Consider the following 21,151-nt stretch of genomic DNA (forward strand, 5'->3'; position numbering starts at 1 on the left):
TGGAGTCGGGCCACAGGGAAACGAAGATGAAAATCCAGACGCGACTTTTTAGCTGCATTTGATTGTTTTCTTTTTAAAACCTTTTTCCTAAAACCCGTCGATTCTCCGTTTGTTAAAATGCGTCAAAGAGGAGTTTGAGTCTCGTTTACGCCAAATGCCTCGTCCCATTCTGCGAACCGCATTACTATAAAGGAGCGTCGCTTTTCTTGTGCACACCCATCTGTCTCTCATCACTCCTCTTAACCCCCCTTTCTTTCTTCCTTCTTCTTCCTCTCCCTCGTTCTTGTTCTTCGTCTTCGTCTTCTCAGGCCACAAGAACTAGACACGCCTCCTTTTGGTATTCTGGGGAGCTAGATTAGAGGGAGTTAGATATAGGGTGTTGGACTTTTGCTGAGGTTTCCAGTGACATCTTTTGGTGTTTTTTCTTGTTCTTCTTCTTCTTAGGTTACGAAAACTAGATACTGTTTTTTTTTTTTTTTTTATATATTGTAATGAACTTGGGTGGTTTGTCCTCTTTGGTGTTGGATTGCGGGAGATAAAATCATGGGTGCGTTGAGTCCTGAGTGCAATGGGGGTCTTCGAATTTGGGGATGACGGGAAATGGGTTGTGTGAGTTGGTGAAGAGAGAGGGAGCTTGGGATTGTGGGGATTTGCGGATGGAGAAGCCGAATTTTTTTGCGAATGGAGTAGTGAGGTTACCTCCTGGTTTTAGGTTCCAACCGACGGACGAGGAGCTTGTTGTTGAGTACCTCAAGAGGAAGGTGTTCTCTTGCCCTCTGCCTGCTTCGATCATCCCGGAGATCGATGTGAGCAAGTTTGATCCCTGGGACTTGCCTGGTGAGTTGAAAATTTTCCCAGGTTTTCTGCTGCTGTTCTTACCTTTCTTTCTTTCTTTCTTTCTTTTGGCATCATGATGTTGGCTCTTTCTTATATAGAGCTCATCTTGTTCATTCATACATGTTGAGATGATGGCTCCCAAAATATATAGAGTTGCCTGTGGCTTTAGATTCTTCGAAAGCCAAATTGCTTATTTCCTCCGAATGCACCGAAATGCGCTTTGCCAAAATGTTCTTGAGCACGCTGTAACGATTAGGGTTCTTTTCTTTTAGGGAATTCGGAGCGAGAAAGGTATTTCTTCACTAAGAGAGAAGCCAAATACCCAAATGGAAATCGAGCCAATAGGGCTACTGGTTCGGGCTTCTGGAAGGCGACCGGTAAAGATAAGCAGATTGTAGCTTCGAGAACCAATCAGTTGGTGGGGGTGAAGAAAGTTTTGGTTTTCTATAGGGCGAACCCCCCAAAGGGCTCCAGGACTGATTGGATTATGCACGAGTACCGCCTCTCGGATGCCGTTGCCAGAGCCTGCATTTCTCCTCAGAGGAAAAACTCCATGCAAGTATGTTCCTATTCTCATTGAAAGTCTGAAACATGCTCTGATCTCCTAATCCCTTTACAGTTTCCCTGTGCAAGCTCTTAAGTTAGAGCAACCTTTTAGATAATTCCCCGATTGGTTCTTAATAGTTTTTTCACTGTTGCTCTTCAGAGTTCCTTTATGCCAATGGAGGACTGGGTGCTTTGTCGGATATTTCTGAAAAAAAGAAGCAACAGAGATGCTGAAGAAGAGCTCATCCACCCCTGCATTCAGAACAGATTCAGGGACCAAGGTTCAGCTAGAGTTGCTGTCATCGACTTCATGAACCGAAGAAACAACCAAATGAATGATGCATCATCTGATTCAGAAGCCAGCGGCATAACTGAACTTTCTTCTACTGGGTCTGTGAATGAAGAGATAACTAGCTTCAATAGCAACTCTTCTTCATCCCCTGGAAGGGAAGCGTAGGACCTGTTTCATCGTACCGGAAAAGGCCATTGGAAAGCGAAGAATAATAACCATCAGAGGCTTCTTTAACTCCAGCTCTAAATCCCACTAGTCCCTCTGTTGTCTTTCCAATGTTGACAGCTTAAAAAGATGAGGCTCAGGGAGAATTGCCTAGTTTTAACATGAAAAAATTGCAAGACTCTGGTTGTTTTTGTTGTCAAAGCCCCAAAATTTTAAATCAAAATGATGGACCCTTCTCTCTGTGCATCAAAACCCTACACTTGTTTTTGATATTCTCTGAATCAGTTCAGACCAATTTGAAAAGAAAAAAGGTTGCAGTTGCAGTTGCAGTTGGGTATCGAAATAAAGTATTTTTTTTTTCTTTCCTCATCAAAAGGCGAATGATTTTCTTGCAAAAGAAGTGATACCAGTGGAAGGAAAGATTGAGGAAAGAGGGAAAAGAAAGAAGAGAGCATATTTTTATCTGCAACGTGTAGTGTGTCAAAAGAGATGCCGCAGGAGAATAAGTTGGGTTGTGTGGGGAATCCATTAACGGCATCTGTTTCACATGCAGGCAACTATTTGAAAATACGAATGAAATCATCCAGAGAATTCAATTTCAGAAATCATGTTATGGTTCGGAAAGAAATGGGTCAACAAGAACCAAAGGTGTGTGATATGAGCTCATCATGACTAGGGAGAGAGACTTTTGGTTGGTTCTTGTTGCTTCTTACACGCCATCCTCCACCCTTCCATCCATCCCTCATATCTAATCTTCACGAATTACGAAACTAGTATTTGCAATGATATGGGTTTCTTAGTAGATTGACTACAACTAGTATTAGGATAATAAAAAAGGCGCGACGTCAAGAGTGACAAGGCTGCCTAAAAGAATGCCGACCAGAGTTCCTTGTGAGCCTGGTTTGGAATCATCTTCCCTGCCTGATTGCACTGCTTCACGTCACCCTTTGAAACTTCCTTTTCTTCTTTTCACTCCGCAGAGGTGTGAACCGGAAGGATCGGCTGACTTGGTCGACGGCTTTGTCAATCACGTGGGGTGACCGGCAGACCACTGCCCGGCACTCAATTTTGGACTTTTTAAGCCTAGCAGATGAGGACGATTGGATAAAAAAGGGTAGGTGGTGAGGCAAGCGGGTCCTCCTGTTCTATGTCACAGTTTGGGAGATCTGGGAGTTGCAGAGGGATCCGATAATAGGACCCACTGTAGTTGACTGCAGATGAGATGCCATTTAATGGATTCCTGAAGCCTCCCCCTCTGGGTCCTCATCGGAGTCGGTCATATTCGGATTGGATTGAAATACCCTTTTGTATGGTTCCAAACGTTAACGCCATTTATTTTCCGCTCTCCTGGCTTCCCAAAACTCCATTTTGGTTTCTGTGACTCTGGACTCGAATCCGGTATCATAACCACTCGGCGAAGATATATTTCACCAATTCCGCAGTCGAAGCAAGATGGAGCTTAATCTAGTTTGTTTGAGTCAGATTGAGGCAGACCCTGTTAAACAATCTGTTCATTTGCATTAAAATCTGAGTCAACCTGATTAAACGTAAACCGATGTTTTAGACTAACCTTACAATGAGGAAGGTGAGCCTCTGCCTCCTGCACTGGAAATGAAACCCATTTGATGCCAGTTCTTTGTTGGGGAATTCTTTGACAGATGCGGGAGAAATCAGGATGTAAATGGTCGACAGAGGAGTTCCACTTTTCTCCAGCATAAAATTCAAGATCATGTAGTTATCAGGTTGGAGTGGCATCTGTCAAGCAAGTTGTTTTCACCTAAACATAAAAGACAAAGAGAAAAAAACCAGTTGATACCTGCAATAGACCGGTTGACAAATGAAGACGGCAGTGGAGTTATATAAGTCTGATGGGCTAGAAAATAGTCACCTCAAAATTTCACAAGAGAAGATAAGGCAAACCATTTTCACGGTGTTATTTACCTGTCTGGATTATCAGAATCAGAATCACCATTCATTTTCATAATCAGTCATGATAAATAAATAGTTATAAACATGGTAGATTACAGAAGGATCCTATCGGCGGTAATGAAAGATGACCAAACTATGAAACCCAATCCAGTGGAGAAAACTAATCAACTCCAGAATATCACAATGGTCAGCCTCCAAGCAGGATCTTCTCGCTTTATACGCACACCACAAATCAAGACAACTCTGATAAAGACAGCCTTTATCTGCTTTTCTCTTCTTATTGATTGCAAGGCATCTCCTGATTAAGAACATTAGTTCCTTGTGTAGGTAGCAATCTTCCACACCAGGCATGTTCATTTCCTAACAACCTATAACACCTTTCACACTTATCATAAACGGCCAAAATGGGATTTCTCACCCAAAATTCAGTGGCTACAGAATTCCCTTGATTCCTTAATTCTGATTCTTTCCACTAGAGAGACTTACACCACCAGTTTCTGAATCTTGTATGGATTACACCACCAGTTTCACAAGATTTTAAACACAAGCTCTTTTGTCTCAAAGAAAAAACTGAGAGTACTTTCATGGGCCTTTCCAAAACAATTATATATATGTGCTTTGACTCAAATCTCCACATTAGTTTTTTTGTCATGCTTAGAAGCTGCAAATCTCTGTGCCTTGTCATGTTTGTCATACTGAGATCCTACCTCAATATCAATGGGATAAGCATATAATGCGATGATTTATCACATTATAGCGGTTATATATACCAAATTTCTCTGAAATCTAAACGAAAGTATATACATATGTGGGTCGAGATTTTTACATGAAAACAAGAAACGATTCAAAAGAAGTCTCAAAAACAGAAATTTCACATGTTTGAAAACTAAGAGGAATATTAGCAATGTACTAACTTTCAAACTAGAAGTTTTGATTTGATTAAATCAACACTTTCACAGTGTATAGATTTTATATCTAAGATGGGACATGTTTTTGTTCAGATAATTCCATTCTTTGATTTTATAACTAAAGAAGAACCATGAAAATCTAAGGATATGAACCAAGCTCTGCTCCTAAAATGGTTATGGAAGTTCAATACCCATTCTTCAAATCTTTGGAAGGAAATGGTTCTTGTCAAACTTGGTGGAGACACTCATTGGTGGATGTCAGGAGGTAATCGGAGAGGTCTATCTTCAATATGGAGAGCATTATACCAACTGCTTCCAAAATTTTCCTCTATCAATAGATTCTATGTTGGAAACGACAGATCCCTCAAGTTTTGGGATGATTTGTGGAGGGGGCAGGTGCCGCTACAGATTGCCTTCAGAAGTCTTTTTCTCCTCTCTACTCGTAGAGACATATCAATACCCGATGCTTTTGAGGGGGGTGGTATGAGCCTACACCCTAGAAGGGGTCTTTCGGATGTTGAGGCTCTGGAGGCCAGCCATTTGATGGATTCTATAATCTTGGTTAAAATTCGACCTTTGGAGGCAGACAAACTCATTTGGTAGCGGGACAAAAGAGACACTTTCTCTGTATCATCTGCATATGGATACATTAATGGCTGGAATCTGTCTCAAAGGGAGCATGAGATCTATTTTGTATGACGTCTCTCTGCTCCTTCAAAGATAAAATTCTTCATGTAGAGTGCCTGTCAAAACAAGATTCTCTCGGCAAACGTGCTTAGAAGAAGAGGTCACTCCTCAATCGATCTCCTGTGCCCTTTTTGCACCACTGAAGCTGAAACTACAAGCCACATTTTGCTACAATGCATATTCTCATGGAAAGTGTGGACTTCCATTCTTAGTATGTTGGGGCTACAATTCTGCATGGCAGTTGATCTGATCTCTTTTAGTAAGTCGCTCATTGGTACTCCCCTGCCTGGCCTCAGAAAAGTAATGCTCTCTGCTTGTGTTAGTTTCATTCAGTGGGGGCTTTGGAATGAATGCAATCGAAGACGATTTGATGCAAAAAGTGAATCTTCAAATCGGGTCGCAGACCAAGTGGTTGAACATATTTCTTAGAAGCCTTTCTCCTCATTTGTGGGTACCCCTATTCGTGAAAATTGGAGAATTTGGGCAATGATGCACTTTGGGACAAAAGTTTCGGTTTTGCAGGAATGGATCCCTCCTGAACGTGTTTACCTTAAGTTGAACTTTTATGGTTCTTCTCTTGGTAATCCCGGGATCTCTGGTTTCGGAGGGGTTATTTCGGATCATTCCGATCAAGCTTTTCTCATATGCCGGCTCTTTAGGCATATCCGATTCTACGTCAGTTGAGCTTCATGGCTTCCTCTCCGGGCTCCGTGTTTTAAGAGACAAGTGCAGCGGTCCACTTCATATCGAAGGGGACTCAAAGGTGGTCATTGGATGGTGTGAGTGTGCATCTCCTCCCTCTTAGCGACATTGGGATATGTTTTGGGAGATTTTAGAAATTACTGCAATTTTATCTTGTATTTGGTCTCACATTCTAAGATCCGCAAATTCGGTAGCAGATGTGCTTGCCAAGCAGGGAGCTACCCTACAATCGTTTGTTGTTAGGGATCTGCTCCCTCCTCTTTTGTAATTCTCTTGTTAATATAAATACATCTTTATAAAAAAAAAAAAAAAAAAACTACTGGAGAACCACATACACTTGGCAAGAGGGAGCCATTTGCCAAATAGCAGATGTGTTTGCATGAACAAACAGTCCAAAAAGTAAATGTATACCTCCGTATGACAATAAACAGTAAGACCATGTTAGTACCCTTGACTGCAAAGTTATATACAATGAAAAATTACAGATGTTTTCCCTGATTACGAGTTTCAGGAGCTCTTTTAGCATAAAATTTTATTAGTGCTCCACTAAGAAATTGAAATTGCTTGGAAGTTGATTAATATGTATCATTCATGGCTTTTAATGATGAATATTCCTGGTTCAATATTTCATCTAAATTATCAGAGATAATCGTCATCAAGCAATGCAGGTTTCGATAGATAAAGAACTTGAACAGTTCATAAACAACAAAAACTTTTAACCAAAAATCTATAGTAGAACTATACATCAAACTTAATGTCAGATAACAAATTTCACACAAATATCTCTATCAACAATAAAGAAAAGGAGCACTATCATAGTAAAATTAGGGATATAAATGCATGAAAAATAAGTATTGGGTGCAGTATTAGGAAAATACATTGATGAAGTATACTGAAATTAGCATATTCCTTTTCATATCAACAGAGAGCCTTCATATTCCAAAGATCTGACCATCTAAGAATAATATATGAGTTTCAAAATAAAAACCAGTTGAAACTTTAGAATACACTAAATTTATACCTCTCTCATACCACCAGTTCCATGCAAGACAACTAATAAGCAGAGATATCAATCATGCTGCCAAGGTTTAAAAGACCACCCCTTTAACATGTTTGGTTAACTCTGAACAAGCAGATCAGATCATAATCATTTTTAATGGAGGAAAAGAGGCACGTAAGCTACTTTCGATAACACCCATGGTTAGCAGCAAAAGTGGGCTGATTCCAAGGACAATCTCTAGCCTCATCAAGTCTACACAAACCCCCTAGTTTTCACTTAAAACAACGCAAAGTAAAACTCCCTGATTTTCACATGGCTTCATTCTCTTGACACAGAGCCCACAAAGACAGACCTTCCCATTTGACTGATCTTCATGGTATCACACCAACTTGAAATTCTGAACTCTCTATAATTTGGTTGATCAGGGTTAGTGCAGTGGTAGCAGATCACAAGTCACTAATTTCTAATCATTTTCTCACACTCAAGCTTAGGTTTCTGCAAAATTGAGTTAATGCAATCCTTCAGCATGAGAAATTATTTCCACTTTGACAAAGTCCTCAAACCAAAAGTTATACTCAACAATCAATGGAAATTATAAAGACAGACCAATGTGATCATTGAACCATATTCAAAGAAGAAAAAACTAAAAAATTCTTTGTTACTCCACTGAAGTATAGGACATGTGCAAAGCATGATGCTCCTACAGCATCAAGGCAAATGATTCCAACAGAGATGACATTCCATTAATTGGTAATCATGGCAAGTCTTCAAGCATTACACTTTCAAGTTTCTGTTCTTGAGAACTATCATCAGAGATTTCTTCAACATGAATGAGCCACCTCATTCTTTAAGAGTCCAAGAATTCATCAAGTACATGCCCAACAACAGCTAAATTTATTCCGAATACACTCAAATTGCCTGTACAGCAACTTTAGACTAAATGCAGTTTCTCAATGTAAGTTAACCTTTAGTCAAGCCATAACATACAGCTTCAGGTTACCAATTTCCCAAGAGTTACCTTAAGTTTTACATGTGAGACTAACCAAACTCATGCCTTATCTAAATTATTGAAAAACTGGACATCGACATCTTTCATCTGACAATACATGCATAGCATTTCCACATAGGCAGATGATTCTCTAAGCCCAAGTACAAAGCATGAGAAAGCAATGGGTGTTTTGAGTAGCTTTATGCTTCCATTCTGTTTGAAACAGAAAAGGATTTAAGCGACCTCACTTCACTCTAGACAGAATGGAACAATCGAAGTCGTTCTAGAGAGAAAAATAAGAAGGAAAACGTGAGAGTGCAGAAGACTCAAAGCTAGAGCTAAGAAGAGACAGAGAGAGAGAGGGAGAGAGGAATGGGGGGGGGGGGGGGGATGGCAGAGGGATCGAGGAGTAATTACCAGTTCAACAACACTGTCAGTATCAAGAGAGACGTCGTTGGTCACTGCAGGAAAGTAGAAACTAGATACGAGCAAATTAGGTTGGGGATGAAGACAATTTATATTCGAGGGGACGTGTTTGTAGGGTGGGGTAATTTTCAATATATTTTAACTAAATAAATTATAGTTTGATGATATATTTTACATGATCATGGTACCTATTTCTGATAGAAATGCAAGGGATTCTGATTGATATCATCATCTTGGTAGTTGCTTGACCTGTTCGTTGGTTTGGTCTCCTGATATGGATTTTGTTCTTGATTCTCCAATTTTTTGCTCTCAGACCAAAGTAAGTCATTAAACAGGAAAAGTTAAAGCATCTACACATGCTGATGCTGGTTTGAATCGTTAGTAGTCTACGAGTTATTGATTTAATATCATCAAAATTAAGAGAATTTAATCAATAATAAAATATTAGGAACAATCGCTTTTTTTTTTTTTTTTATATATTGACAAAATATAGTTGTAAATGTGATTTTAATAAGAGATGGAGAATGGTAAAACCATCTTTTACTACAATTTTCTTTAAAAAAAATAAAAGTTTTGCATCTTTGAACAAGTTATTCACCGATTTACTATAAAGAAAAAGAATCGAAAGAGACAGAAAAACTTATCCCAGCCTCGAACCTTCGCAGGGCTCTGGGTTCAACCCTTCCCTGGTTGAGTTCATTGAAAGATTTCCCACTCTTCGCCTCGGCTGGCGTCTCACTAACTGCTTTAAGGGGGAGAAGAATTGGACAGAGGTCATGAGAGTTGAGATATTATCAGGGAATCCAGCCATGATGGTAATGAAGAATAAGCTTCAATCGAGAAATTTCATTAGCAACATGCAGGTACCCTTTTTTAATTTCAGCTTACCTTACCGTTAAGAACTTTATGGGCTTGGAAATACTTCCTCTCGAGCTTCTGGATATGAATATTTTCTGCTTCTCCTGACCTAATAATGAAAACTCTGAACTTCAGCTCGCATTGCATACTGCTTCACAGGAATGACCTTGCCAAATTGACCATGAATTTTTTTCCCACCGCAGTTTTACATTATTGTTGGTTCGCTAAATTGTAGAGATGGGTGGGTGCGTCTACTGAAGGAGCTTGAAATGGATGTATCTGAAGTAAAATGAGGATAGCTCAATTGGTTTGAAAAATAAGCAAATATGTCTGTATGAAACACACGGATATCCGCTCAATGGTTTCAAGCTAGCTCGGTTAATAGTTCTGGGTTTTGATCCAGTGAAACCGAAAATGCGGAAAAAACTAACTAGCCGAGCGTAAATTCCTGCAGTTTCTCTGATTACAAGAACGCGTTAGAAGAAGATGGTAATATTGGTCTGGTTGGTTGTATTGTGTGAGAAGAAACCAAAAAATGAGATATCAAAGATTAAGATCGAAAAGTTTTATAATATACTGAAATGACAAAGTTTGGACATGTCACCTAACGTTTGATCATACATGGTTAAAAGAGTTGAAGGTTACTGTGTGCATTTTACAGCCTCTGATCATAAATGGGTAAAAATGTCGAAGTTTTCTATTTATATTTCCTTTAGCACTTGACATATTCTGATCAGGAAAAATCATTGTATGTTCAGAAGACAAGCATTATATCCTCATTGTGGGTTTGGTTTTGTTTAGTTCTTCAAATAATCATACTTCACATCTATTGGATCTTTGTGCTCTGAGGAAAGCTTGCAAAAAAGAAAGTTAACTGCCTGTTTTCATCCCCAGAGCTTTCCACAAGTGGAGCTGCAAAATAAAGTTCTGTTGGAGGGTCTGCTCAATAGAAGATGGTTGCTGCCAAGTCCAGAAAGCAAGATTAATGAAATATTGCTTATGGAGAAGAAAAGGCCAGATAAAGCAGTTATACCTCTGTTTTATTTTTCAAGCAATAGTCGTCCTTCTCTTGGTCATAATCTGACTGAGAAGAGAGGCAAAGACCGGTTCTTTTATGTTGTGAGGGATGACTTACTTCACCCGCTGATAAATGGCAATAAAGCAAGGAAACTAGATGCTTTACTTCCTCTTGTGGAAGATCATGCCATGACTGATGTGGTGAGATGTTATTCCTTCGGAATTTTAGTTTATAGATATTCTTTTTCTGTCCCCCGTCTGATTCTGCGGGAAGAAGTAATTGTTAATCTAGTCTGAGGCTTAAATTTAATGCATTTTTTCGTTATTTTCCTTCTCTTTTAGGTTGACTCTTAAACATGCCACAAGTCTAAGTCACCTATTCTTACCATATTTCATAGGTCACATGTGGTGGTTGTCAAAGTGCACATACGGCAGCAGTTGGTAAGGGCTTTGTGATCACTTGGAGCCTTCCTGTGCTTTAAATTATTTATTTGTTATTGTTGAATTAAGTAAGACCTGTTATTTCCTTGCACTGATGGAAGGACCTTAGCATGTCAAATATGTATACAAATTTTTGTACAACAAGTTTTAGCTATTCCAAGAATAAAATTTAGACCAAAGTGTCAAGGAGTAAAATGTTGTGTAAACCAACCAATTTTTAGATTTCTTATGAGATCAAGAGCTTATGCAGTGCTGGACTTTCTTTCCTGAGCATTGTTCTACATAGAAAACCCAAGAAAGAAGATAAAAATGGCATAAATTTGACAAAGACTTCATTTGTCATCTACCCTGGACTGATACTGTGCAGAGTGGTTTTGTGATAAGTCCACAAACATGAATTGCTGCCACTTTTCAGTCTTATCTTGATGAAAATGCATTTATGTTTAGCAGATGAATCTCAAAGATAAAGTTTTGGTTACTTAAAATGCAGATCCTCTTCTTGACAAACATTCATATGTTTAAGCAATGAAAGTCAGTGTACTGAAGTTTGACCTGTATATCCAACAGCTGTTTCATGTGCAGAGAGGGGTCTAAGGACACACTTACTTCTGAGGGGAGAACAACCTGAAATCTCTACAGGGTATAATCTGGTATCAACTATGTATGGAAGAGTCACTTACATTTCAAGATCAGTTTATGCAAAGAGGGAAGAAATGCTTTTGAGACATGCAGAATCAATAGCAGGGGCAAGTTGTTCTGTGATATGGCTCAGTGATATCCAAGACAAATCATTTTCAACTCAGATATCTGAGAATCTCCCTACTGAAAGTGGTGCAAAAAAAGTTATTATGGTCAATGAAGGTGCAGGGGAGGCGGTTGGCTTGTTAGGTAGGGGCACTTTTATTTCTTCTAAGCAGAGTTCTGGAACATTCGTCTTGAAATATTTTTAATGCATGCTTATAAGAGGACTTTTATTTTTATAACTCTTTCATGTCTGTGCAATCCATGCACGCTGAACATTTACTGTTGATGGGTTTCTGATGATTCTTAGTCCCATGGCATCATCTCAATCTCATCAACTGACTGGCACTTCTGGAAAGAGATAATAAACCTGTGCAATAATTGGACATCTTATTTTCAAAAAAGAAAAAAGAAAAAAGCTGTGGATCCTAATTCAACCTGGTGAAATCCCATCTCTAAAAGTGGAAAGGCTCACCTGAAGTCTTCTGAAGTTCGGTCCACTCTTCCAAGTCCTGTTTGCCTTTGGTCATTTGACTCAGAGGGTTTCATGTGAGCTTGTTCGTACAGTAAAATGATTTCTCAGATGCAAATAACCTTCTTTATTATTCTTATATTGTAAATGAATATGACTTTGTCTCTTCAATCTATGAGTGCCACTTCCCTGAAATTCTAGATTTATTTTTCTGCCCCCTGAACACTGTTTGACATTTCCTTGCTAGAAACCTCATGGTCGATAAATTTGTTTTCTCGTGCATATGTTTGCTGTTTTTAATAAGATTATTAAAAAAAATGTTCTCTGCAGGTCTTATCCGGTTAGTGGAGCATCTGTCCCAGGACCATATATTTGGAAAGAGCTTGCCCCTAAAAATTGTGGTAGATGCTGGTACAGGGACTACTGCTGTTGGCTTAGCACTTGGAGCACTATGTTTGCAGTATGTGCCTGTTTCTTATTAAACTCCATATGACTAACATGATTCTTCTCGATGTGTTGTTCTCTTCGGTTCTATACCTATTTACAAGAAGTGTTATTCTCTGCCAGACTTTCATGGGAAGTAACTGCTGTGATGCTGGCCGATACAATTGAAGGGTATAAAAGACAAGAGCAACATTTAATTTCAGAATTCAAGAGGCTTTACGGTTTGGAATACCTCACAGTAAATGGAGTTGCTGGTGGTATTGTGCAATGGGTACAGCGGATATATCCCCGAAAGTATGTGGTGGCCACGGTTTGTCATACTTAAGAATATATGCTTCTGTAATCCTCAGTAGAGGGACATTCCACGTGGTTGATGCATTAGTGTAGGAGACTGATTTGGTTAAATATTCCTCACCTTGTGATTTTTAATCTTTGGATTGTCAAACACTGCTCGGTGTTGACTGCAAAACTTGCTTGTTTCAGGTTCGGCAATGTCTTGGAAGGGGAAGTAGAGGCATGCCAGCAAATAGCTCGGCAGACTGGGATTCTTGTGGATCCTATCTATACATTGGCTGCTTGGGAGCAAGCCACACTTCTTTGCCAAGAAGAAGTTGAAAGAGGTGTCAAAGTGGTGATGCTTCATACAGGGGGCACGCTGGGCATGTTTGGACTGGCTCAAAGGTACAAGACTCATTTCCATGTCAAATAACAAATGCAATTCCTCATTTTCAGTGGGAGTGTTTTTCATCTCTCATGTCAGCTTCTGCTCCACTTCCATGCTAATTGCTTCTGCTTCCTTCTGCTGCTTAAATGAGAGTTGCTACAATGGGCGAGCAGCACTGTAACTTGATAAAATCCAAGATTTTGCACACAGTTTGGCTGGGAATTCAAGGCCTCGATCTTCTGCTAGTCTTACAACCATTACCATTTGAACCAAAAGTCCAGATATTAAGCTTGGTTGATTTTGATATCTTCTAGCTCGAACTGAGCTAGATGTATTCGTGATAGCTAATCTTCCTCTAATAGACAGGTTGCAATTCCACAGAAATAAATTTTGCCGTGAAAATATTTATCCATAGAGATAAAGATGAAAATGGGAAACCATTAGAAAATTCAATTTTCAAGTGGATTCAAATTTGTATTGAGATTCCTTTTGTTGTTAACATAAATGTTATCTAAATCGAACTGGTCACCAATCCCGGATGATGCGATATTACACGGTGTAACACCATTATTATACGATATGCCCACCACTAAAACCAAGGAATCACTTTCATGGAGCCCGCTGTTGGATTCTTCTCACCAGCATCACCAATTGCTTGGCTGTTGAACTTTCAACAGTCGGTTCAGCTCTCCGATCTGAGAAGAAAATTTCAGCAAAACCAACCTACTCCCATATTAGGACCAGATTCATCTTCCAAATCTCACTCTTTAATGCTATAAATAATAATCCACTGCTCCATTTGTTCGTCTAGAAAGTCCACACTGACAACTGGAAGGGAGGGAGAGGAGGCATGGACGACGAAGAGCAGGGTATCAACAATCAAGCACTGGCTCCCCACCAGGACGTGCCGGATCAACCTGGTCACGAGTTCGCTCAGTTCGGCGCCGGTTGCTTCTGGAGAGTGGAGCTAGTCTTCCAGCGAGTCCCCGGTGTGACGAAGACGGAGGTCGGCTACTCCCAGGGCCATGCCCCTGATCCCACCTATAACCTTGTCTGCACCGGCACCACCAACCACGTCGAGGTCGTCCGCCTCCAGTTCGACCCCTCCCTCTGTTCGTATTCCGCCCTCCTTGACGTCTTCTGGTCACGCCATGACCCAACGACCCCCAATCGCCAGGTTTCCCCTATTCCTTCCTCCCAAATTAAATCACGAATCCAGTTCGAAATCCCAAACTGGTTGTATCGTTTTTCGATTTTCTGAACTGGGTTTGGATTCATTTGTGTATTTTATTTTTTTTCTGAAATTTACAGGGAGAAGATGTGGGAGCACAGTACAGATCAGGGATCTACTACTATTCAGAGGATCAGGCGAAGGTTGCGAGAGAATCGCTGGATGCAAGACAGAAACAATGGAAAGATAAGAAGATCGTGACAGAGATACTTCCGGCGAAGAGGTTCTACCGGGCGGAGGCGTACCATCAGCAGTACTTGGAGAAGGGAGGAGGGAAAGGGGTGCGACAGTCTGCACAGAAAGGTTGCGATGATCCCATCAGATGCTATGGATGATTTATTTCTATTTATGGTTTTAAAGAAGATCTTTGGCAGTCTGGGGATCTTGGATAGTGACTAGTCGTGTTGATCGGGGTTTAATCTGTGCTTCTGTGATGCTGCCTGTTAGGAGTTGGACAAAAAACAAAGAGACCTGCTTTACTTTTGTTGAAATATCTGCTTTGTTTTTTATCCTCTGATCGGATAATTTTCAGGCTTAATGATATGTCTGGCCGTATAGCCTGAGCTGATAGAGGTGTATCAGTTGATTCAGGCCAATACAGCAGCTTCTGTAGCTGTATCATCCAATATTATATGGGATTCTGTCTCTTGTCCAATATTTTAAAGTTCCAAAAATCCAAACACATTAATACCCCTAAAGCATAATCAGTAGCTCCTTTTGTGAGGGTTCGAAGATCCTTTATGTGATGCTTTTCACTGGCGAGATTCCAGTTGGAGCAAGCAGCAGAGCAGCCTCTGTCCCTGGGAATTTTATCTTCTCTTTCTCATGGTCCTAATACGCACATCATCCTTTAACAACCCAGGAGAAAAACGGAAAGCGAGCTTCAGTCTACCAGAAGAAAACAAAACAAACGAAAAAGAGCTGCATCTTCCATTAATGGCATTCCACAACCAACTCCAAATCACTACACTAAAAGTTTACATTCCTGTCCCGAAATGTCCAGTCTTCACGGCTGTGGCGTAAAAAGAACCGGGAGGAAGCAGAGGAAGCGGTCTTCGTTCCAGAGTAGCAGCGTTTGACTTGACGCTTTTTTGTCACTTTTTACAACTCAAAAAGAAAGAAGATGAGTGGACCTGAGTGGACCACTAACGGGACCAGCTTTGGTCCGCCACTGCTGCTACTTTCCCCTGAGTATAAGGCCACCGGCTTCCTCCCCATCACCCCCCGCACCCACATGCTGACAACCCTCCCTTTATCAGCTCCCGGAGTCGAGGGAGGCATTTTTTCGAACATCTGGGGGACCCTTGCTGCTCGCACTCGCCTAGTGTAAAGACATGAAATCGTAAAAGTGGTAATGCGTCTTTTAAACTGGGTGCCCAGCACTGAACAAAGTGACCCCAGTTGCAGATTCTAGGGAGAGGAGGAGAAGGGGGAGACAAGACATCTCTTTCGAAACCTTTCTTGGAGATTACAAGGAAAGGAGAAAGAAAGACAAAGCCCCCATCCATGACGCGGAAGCGAGTGGGAAACACAAGATAAGAAATAAGCAAAAGTGGGTACAACCCAATTTTAAATTGCATCGCAATCTCAGTATTTTAAAGCACGAATCATTGTTAAAAGTTCATGGACTATTTTAAGGTGCAGAGAATAGAATCGGATACAGGATGAAGAATCGGTATTAGCGTAAATGCGCGAAGGAGAGACACAAGGAAAGCCGAGGAGGACGTGGAGGAGGAGAGCGCGAGCTCTCGAGCGAGAGAGAGAGAGGGAGAGAGGCGGGCGACAAGGGCGTGCAAGTAACGAAGACGACTCGTCGATTGAGGAGACATTGGAAATCACGTGTCGGAGACGACGGACCGGATTCCGGGAAAAAGACTAGAAAGACGAAGACCACCGTAGCGCACGTGTGTCGGCCTCGTCTCCGTCGTGCGAGACGCCGCATCTTTCTGCCACCGGCGCGCGATAGAGCTTCCAAAGGGAAGAGACGCAACGACGTCGACTTCGACAGGGGAGACTGTAGAGCGGAGATCGACCGCTCCTTCTGCATCTTCTGCTTTCTCAGCTCCTCAGCTCCTGGTTGCAGGAATTTAAGCAAAAGACATACGAAGAATCCGTTTTTTGCCATATTAATCCAATTACGCCGCCCAAACTCGACCGACCTACCGTTTCCGTTTCAGTGCAACTGCAGAGTCGCCCTCCTGCCTCTGCAAATCTCGAAAACATCCTCAACCAGTCGGAAATCCCTACTCGTCTCTCTCTCTCTCTCTCTCTCTTTCTTCCGCCTTAACTAATCTATTCGTCCATATTCCACCATTAATGGCCGCCACAGCACAAACATTTATCATAAATGAAAACTCTGCGATAATTCAGGACAATTTACGGAAAAAAAAAACAAGTAAATTTAAGATCAATCTGGACGTTCCGATTCTGCAGATTTGCTGGACGGCCTGGCCTGGTCACATGTTGCTTGAATCTGTACGGGTACACTGTATTTCCTTTTTTTCCATCCTCTCTCTCCAGAAGAGCTTTTCGGTTGAAAATTAAGAATTTTAATACTCATGAAAGGAGAAACAAAAAGGAAAAATAGTGGATAGAGCCATTGAGGTATTAATCTGGCAATAGAGCGGCAGAAACGTATACGTAGGCGCGTAGTGGTATTTTGGGAAAATAGAAAATGGCGGGACGCTACTATTTATAGCCAAGTCCGCTCGAGAGGGCTGAAATGGAAAGAGAAATTTCCCACTCGTTTTCTCGAACCTCGAGGGCGGAGGGAGAGAGAAGCGAAAAGAAGAGCACTAGAGCAGCAGAAGAAGCTAGAGAGAGAGAGAGAGTGATACGGTGAGCCGGACCGTTACTCTGGTGGTCGGGGATTGAGGACAGCGGCTCGACTGTAACATGCGCCGGCAATTCATCTCTGCAATAAATCCTTGGGTTTGATCGACCCATCGCCGCCGCCGCGGAAACCATTCGTCTTCTTCTTCCTTGCAGCGACGATTCGTTTTCTTGATTCTGAAGTTTGTCTTTTTCTTCCTAGACTGTTGGCAGGAATTCTTTCTACTCAGGGTTGTTTTTCCGGCGGTAATGGAGGGTAGAAATACGGTGAGGTTAGATCCAGGAGCGGAGGAATTCTGGCCGAGGACGACTCAAACCCTACACAACCAGTTCGCCCTCGTACGTCCCCAAATTTACTACTCTTACCCATCAACCAGCCTGCGAGTAGTGCCGTTCTACGAAGGGTGGGCGTCGTACCAGCCGTCGCCATCGCCTTCGCCGTCGGGGGGTCCTGCGCGGCCATGCGGGGCGGCAACGCGGGCGGTGCTGCTGAGCTCGGTGCCGGTGTACGTAAGCGAGGGGCAAGTGAGAAGAGAATTGGAGGTGTTCGGGGCGGTGAGGGCGCTGGAGATGGAGAAACTGGCGGCGGAAGGGGTCATCATCGTTCATTTCTACGATCTGAGGGACGCGCAGGCGGCGGTGGCGGAGATTCAGCAGCAGCACATGAGGCAGCAGAGCCGGCTGGGACTGCAGTACTGGCTTCTGATGAGGAATTGTCCGTCGGAGGAGGTTGTGGTCCCTCCGGCGAGCGGTCGCGGGCTGGTGGGTGGGCAGGCGGTGTGGGCCCAGTTCGCGGTGCAGGCGCTGGTGGGTCTGGATGCTCTCAACCAGGGGACCATCGTTGTCTTCAATTTAGAGTCCGAGGTTTCTGCTACCAACCTGAAAGCCATCTTCGAGGTTTATGGTACGAAAGCGGAGGAGCAAAGATTTTTTAAGTTTTAGTTCCGAAGAATTTGGCACAATTTTTACCTTGCTTTTGGTTACCTGCAATGTCAGATTCTCGAAAATCTGCTGTACAAAATGCACCATTTTTTTGTTCTTTTTTCGTTCTAGAATTTAAGCCATACTCTACATTTTCTGCAATTTATTTGTTTACTTTGCCCAGTTCATTTAGGATTTAGGGTTTTGTCTGGTGCTCAATTTCGACACTTTTCATCAAGCTAGGGTTCGACCTGGTTTTGGACTAGACTCGAGAGGGAAATTATCCTTCTGAGTTCAGTTTCTGGGTTCTTCTCCTTCTCGGTCTGTTAGTGAAGGTCACTAGGGTTTCTTCTGCAGTTAGTATCTGATGACTGTTATTTCTTTCAAACCAATCCATTTTAGCTTCGTAATGAGAAAAATGGGGAAATCTTTCTTTCATTCTGATTTGGCAAAAATTATCTGTTTTGCTTTCAAATTTAAGCTTAAAATACCAAACTCGTTCCCTGAATTCCACTCTCTGTATCATTAATCCTTCTGCTTTCCATGCATGATCCGCTTCTATTTCCGTTCTTACCGATTTCACCTTTTTTTTTTTAATTTTACGAATTGATGCAGGACCGGTGAAGGAACTCCGGGAAACGCCATACAAGCGCCAGCACAGATTTATTGAATTCTTTGATGTTCGTGACGCAGCACGCGCCCTTTCGGAGATGAATGGGAAAGAAGTTTTTGGAAAGCGATTAATGATTGAATTTAGTCGCCCAGGAGGGCAGGCCAGACGATCCTTCAATGCTCCTGCTCCCACCTCTTCATCTTCTTCTGCTAATAAAAGCTTCTACAGTCATGAAAGTTCCAGCTTCATTACTCCCGCGTCGTCGTCGTCGTCTCAGAGAGTCCTTCGAGGATCTCCCGACCCGTCTCTTCGTCTTCATCGCACCACTTACCCGACCGACAAATCCACTAACAGATTTGATGACCGGATCACGAGAAAGAGTCGGAACTTCCACCCTTCTGCCCAACCAAAGCAATCTAGCCGCCGCTTTTCCAGAAGCCACAAAAAGAGAGTCGACAACAATTTTATTTTCATGGAAGAATCTAATTCTGCTGATACAAGAACCACCGTGATGATAAAAAACATACCGAATAAATATAGGTAATTCTGAAAAAACTTCTTTTTTTTTTAATCTAGTTTCTTTCTTATTTCTAGTTTTTATTGGTCGTGTTTTTAATTTCCAGTTGGATATTTTGGGGTTTCTTGATGTGCAGTCAGAAGCTTTTTCTTAACATGCTCGACAACCATTGCATTCATTTTAATGAGCAGATAGCCGAGGGAAACGAGGAGACCCTGTCATCTTATGATTTTGTCTATCTTCCTATTGATTTTAAGTAAGTGAAAGAGAAGATTATATTGTAGTTGATTGATTTGCTTCTGGTTTTGAATTTTTCTTTTTAAATGTGCATCGTTGTTGAAAAACAGTAACAAGTGCAATGTGGGCTATGGATTCGTAAATCTAACATCACCTCAGGCAGCCTGGAGGCTGTACAGATCCTTCCATAACCAGCCATGGGAGGTTTTCAATTCCAGGAAAATATGTGAAGTCACATATGCTCGCTTGCAGGTCTTCATCTACTCGACTTTTCGTCTTTTTGTGATTCCTGCACTGCTTTTCTTTATGGCTGATTCGATTTAGTTTCCAATCAGAGCCTTGAAACGTTGAAAGAACACTTCAGGAACTCCAAATTCGCTTGCGACACTGATGAATACCTACCGGTAGTGTTCTCACCTCCGCGAGACGGGAAGCAGTTGACGAAGCCGGTTCCCGTTGTCTGCCACTCCGCCATGGACGGCGGCCCCAAGACCATCAGACAGACGGAAAGCCGGGGAGACTCGTCGACGACGGTATCGCCCCGGGAAGACGACAAAGACGAGGAAGCCGCTGTAGAATCCCATGTCTACGGCGAGGTGGAGGAAGAAGAGGTCCGGTCTCGTCTTTCTGAGGTTGTATTCACGACGACGAGTAACAGCTGTTCACTGAGCACAGAAGCTCAGCAACAGCCGCGGGCTTTGAGCTGTGCGCACGTCAGCTGAGCTTCGTTTGTTTCTCTCTCTCTCTCTCTCTCTCTCTCCAAAGAAAAAAAAATCTCTTCAGCGGATCTTGTCATCTTTTTCTCTGCAAATCTTCCTTTTTCATCTTTTTTCTTATTCTTAAATTTCCTTTGCATTCAACTTCGTCTTGCACTCCGTATTCCGAGGATACGACGATGGTTTTACTCATCGGAAATGTCCACGCTCCCCCCTCTGTACGAATCGGTAGAACCGCTTAGCTTTTCTCGTCTTGGTATCGTTACCATCTTTATTAGTATCCAATCTTTTCTTTTCCCCTGTGTATCATGGGTTCTCGGGGGTTACTGATGCAATGGCAAAAGGGTCGAAGATCGAGACTCGGGAGACTCCCGACCGGACCTCACTGGAGAGCTTGTCAAACTACGTGCAGGGAAGGAAAATGCCAAATGCCAATTGCCATTTGCCATGGCTCTATTGTATTGCTTGTGCATGTAAGCATTTTTGTTCATGTCAATCTCAGTCCTTTGTATTTCTCCAAGAATTTCATACTTCCATTGTTTTCGACGTTGATCTTCTGTATCGAAGCATTTCAAAACCAGGGTTAACATTTGTTTGGGCAGCAGAACTGTCTCTCTTGGCCTGTGGTTTCTGCATGTTAGGTAGATTTCTCATGCAAATCAACTCTTGGATCCAGTGGGCACTCGGTCGTCCCTGAGATATTCTCGAATAATGGATATTTGTTAAGGAATCGCCATGGTTTAACTCAAAAGCTTTATACACTCACTTTGATACGCCCTCTAAACTGTAACAGTATGCAAGATCTTGGAAAGATTTATGAAGATTATGATCATGCGAGGATGCTTAACATGCAAAATGGAGGAATGATATAAAATAAAAATAAAAATGTCTTGATGAGAGGAGGGCTGTAACCAATGATAAGGAGTGGATTAGAAAACTGAGAGTGTGTGCAGATGGTGATTCTCAA

At 41.8% G+C, this 21,151-nt stretch overlaps 4 protein-coding genes across 5 annotated transcripts; all 4 read left to right on the forward strand.

Moving 5' to 3' along the window:
• Positions 1 to 140: 140 nt before the first annotated feature.
• LOC137964651 (NAC domain-containing protein 83-like) lies at positions 141 to 2,092 on the forward strand. The gene is made up of 3 exons (XM_068811383.1): positions 141 to 837; positions 1,110 to 1,396; positions 1,544 to 2,092. The coding sequence occupies exons 1-3, from the start codon at positions 591 to 593 to the stop codon at positions 1,838 to 1,840; spliced, it is 831 nt and encodes a 276-aa protein (XP_068667484.1). The 5' UTR covers positions 141 to 590; the 3' UTR covers positions 1,841 to 2,092.
• A 7,118-nt stretch (positions 2,093 to 9,210) lies between these two features.
• LOC137953689 (D-cysteine desulfhydrase 2, mitochondrial) lies at positions 9,211 to 13,505 on the forward strand. Of its 2 annotated transcripts, XM_068801163.1 has the most exons (8): positions 9,211 to 9,343; positions 10,233 to 10,556; positions 10,754 to 10,796; positions 11,364 to 11,684; positions 12,340 to 12,469; positions 12,577 to 12,747; positions 12,937 to 13,134; positions 13,214 to 13,505. In XM_068801163.1, exons 1-8 carry the CDS (start codon positions 9,257 to 9,259, stop codon positions 13,296 to 13,298), a joined length of 1,359 nt encoding a protein of 452 aa, XP_068657264.1. In that variant the 5' UTR covers positions 9,211 to 9,256; the 3' UTR covers positions 13,299 to 13,505. The 2 variants fall into 2 exon arrangements, with proteins under 2 accessions (XP_068657264.1, XP_068657271.1); XM_068801170.1 differs by having other exon boundaries at positions 12,937 to 13,288.
• LOC137953703 (peptide methionine sulfoxide reductase-like) lies at positions 13,073 to 15,005 on the forward strand. Its single transcript, XM_068801182.1, has 3 exons — positions 13,073 to 13,134; positions 13,929 to 14,294; positions 14,429 to 15,005. The coding sequence occupies exons 2-3, from the start codon at positions 13,968 to 13,970 to the stop codon at positions 14,681 to 14,683; spliced, it is 582 nt and encodes a 193-aa protein (XP_068657283.1). The 5' UTR covers positions 13,073 to 13,134; positions 13,929 to 13,967; the 3' UTR covers positions 14,684 to 15,005.
• A 2,424-nt stretch (positions 15,006 to 17,429) lies between these two features.
• LOC137949745 (protein terminal ear1 homolog) lies at positions 17,430 to 20,247 on the forward strand. The gene is made up of 5 exons (XM_068795919.1): positions 17,430 to 18,084; positions 18,717 to 19,254; positions 19,368 to 19,487; positions 19,579 to 19,720; positions 19,804 to 20,247. The coding sequence occupies exons 1-5, from the start codon at positions 17,430 to 17,432 to the stop codon at positions 20,188 to 20,190; spliced, it is 1,842 nt and encodes a 613-aa protein (XP_068652020.1). The 3' UTR covers positions 20,191 to 20,247.
• The last annotated feature ends 904 nt before the right edge of the window (positions 20,248 to 21,151 follow it).

This window comes from Aristolochia californica, unplaced genomic scaffold (genome assembly GCF_029961685.1).
Source record: "Aristolochia californica isolate CCGP_79_NKW_82.1479 unplaced genomic scaffold, dmAriCali1.0.hap1 SCAF_1, whole genome shotgun sequence".
NCBI classification, from domain to species: domain Eukaryota; kingdom Viridiplantae; phylum Streptophyta; class Magnoliopsida; order Piperales; family Aristolochiaceae; genus Aristolochia; species Aristolochia californica.

What these genes read in the sequence shown, in the direction of transcription:
- LOC137949745 (XM_068795919.1), top strand. Translation starts at nt 17,430, where the DNA reads ATGGAGGGTAGAAATACGGTGAGGTTAGATCCAGGAGCGGAGGAATTC. An exon ending in TATCTTCCTATTGATTTTAA is followed by an intron (nt 19,488 to 19,578) that starts GTAAGTGAAAGA and finishes GTTGAAAAACAG; the next exon opens with TAACAAGTGCAATGTGGGCT. An exon ending in TCACATATGCTCGCTTGCAG is followed by an intron (nt 19,721 to 19,803) that starts GTCTTCATCTAC and finishes GTTTCCAATCAG; the next exon opens with AGCCTTGAAACGTTGAAAGA.
- LOC137953703 (XM_068801182.1), top strand. Translation starts at nt 13,968, where the DNA reads ATGGACGACGAAGAGCAGGGTATCAACAATCAAGCACTGGCTCCCCAC. An exon ending in CAACGACCCCCAATCGCCAG is followed by an intron (nt 14,295 to 14,428) that starts GTTTCCCCTATT and finishes TGAAATTTACAG; the next exon opens with GGAGAAGATGTGGGAGCACA.
- LOC137953689 (XM_068801163.1), top strand. Translation starts at nt 9,257, where the DNA reads ATGAGAGTTGAGATATTATCAGGGAATCCAGCCATGATGGTAATGAAG. An exon ending in GGAGGCGGTTGGCTTGTTAG is followed by an intron (nt 11,685 to 12,339) that starts GTAGGGGCACTT and finishes TGTTCTCTGCAG; the next exon opens with GTCTTATCCGGTTAGTGGAG. An exon ending in CTTGGAGCACTATGTTTGCA is followed by an intron (nt 12,470 to 12,576) that starts GTATGTGCCTGT and finishes ATTCTCTGCCAG; the next exon opens with ACTTTCATGGGAAGTAACTG.
- LOC137964651 (XM_068811383.1), top strand. Translation starts at nt 591, where the DNA reads ATGACGGGAAATGGGTTGTGTGAGTTGGTGAAGAGAGAGGGAGCTTGG. An exon ending in TGATCCCTGGGACTTGCCTG is followed by an intron (nt 838 to 1,109) that starts GTGAGTTGAAAA and finishes CTTTTCTTTTAG; the next exon opens with GGAATTCGGAGCGAGAAAGG. An exon ending in AGAGGAAAAACTCCATGCAA is followed by an intron (nt 1,397 to 1,543) that starts GTATGTTCCTAT and finishes GTTGCTCTTCAG; the next exon opens with AGTTCCTTTATGCCAATGGA.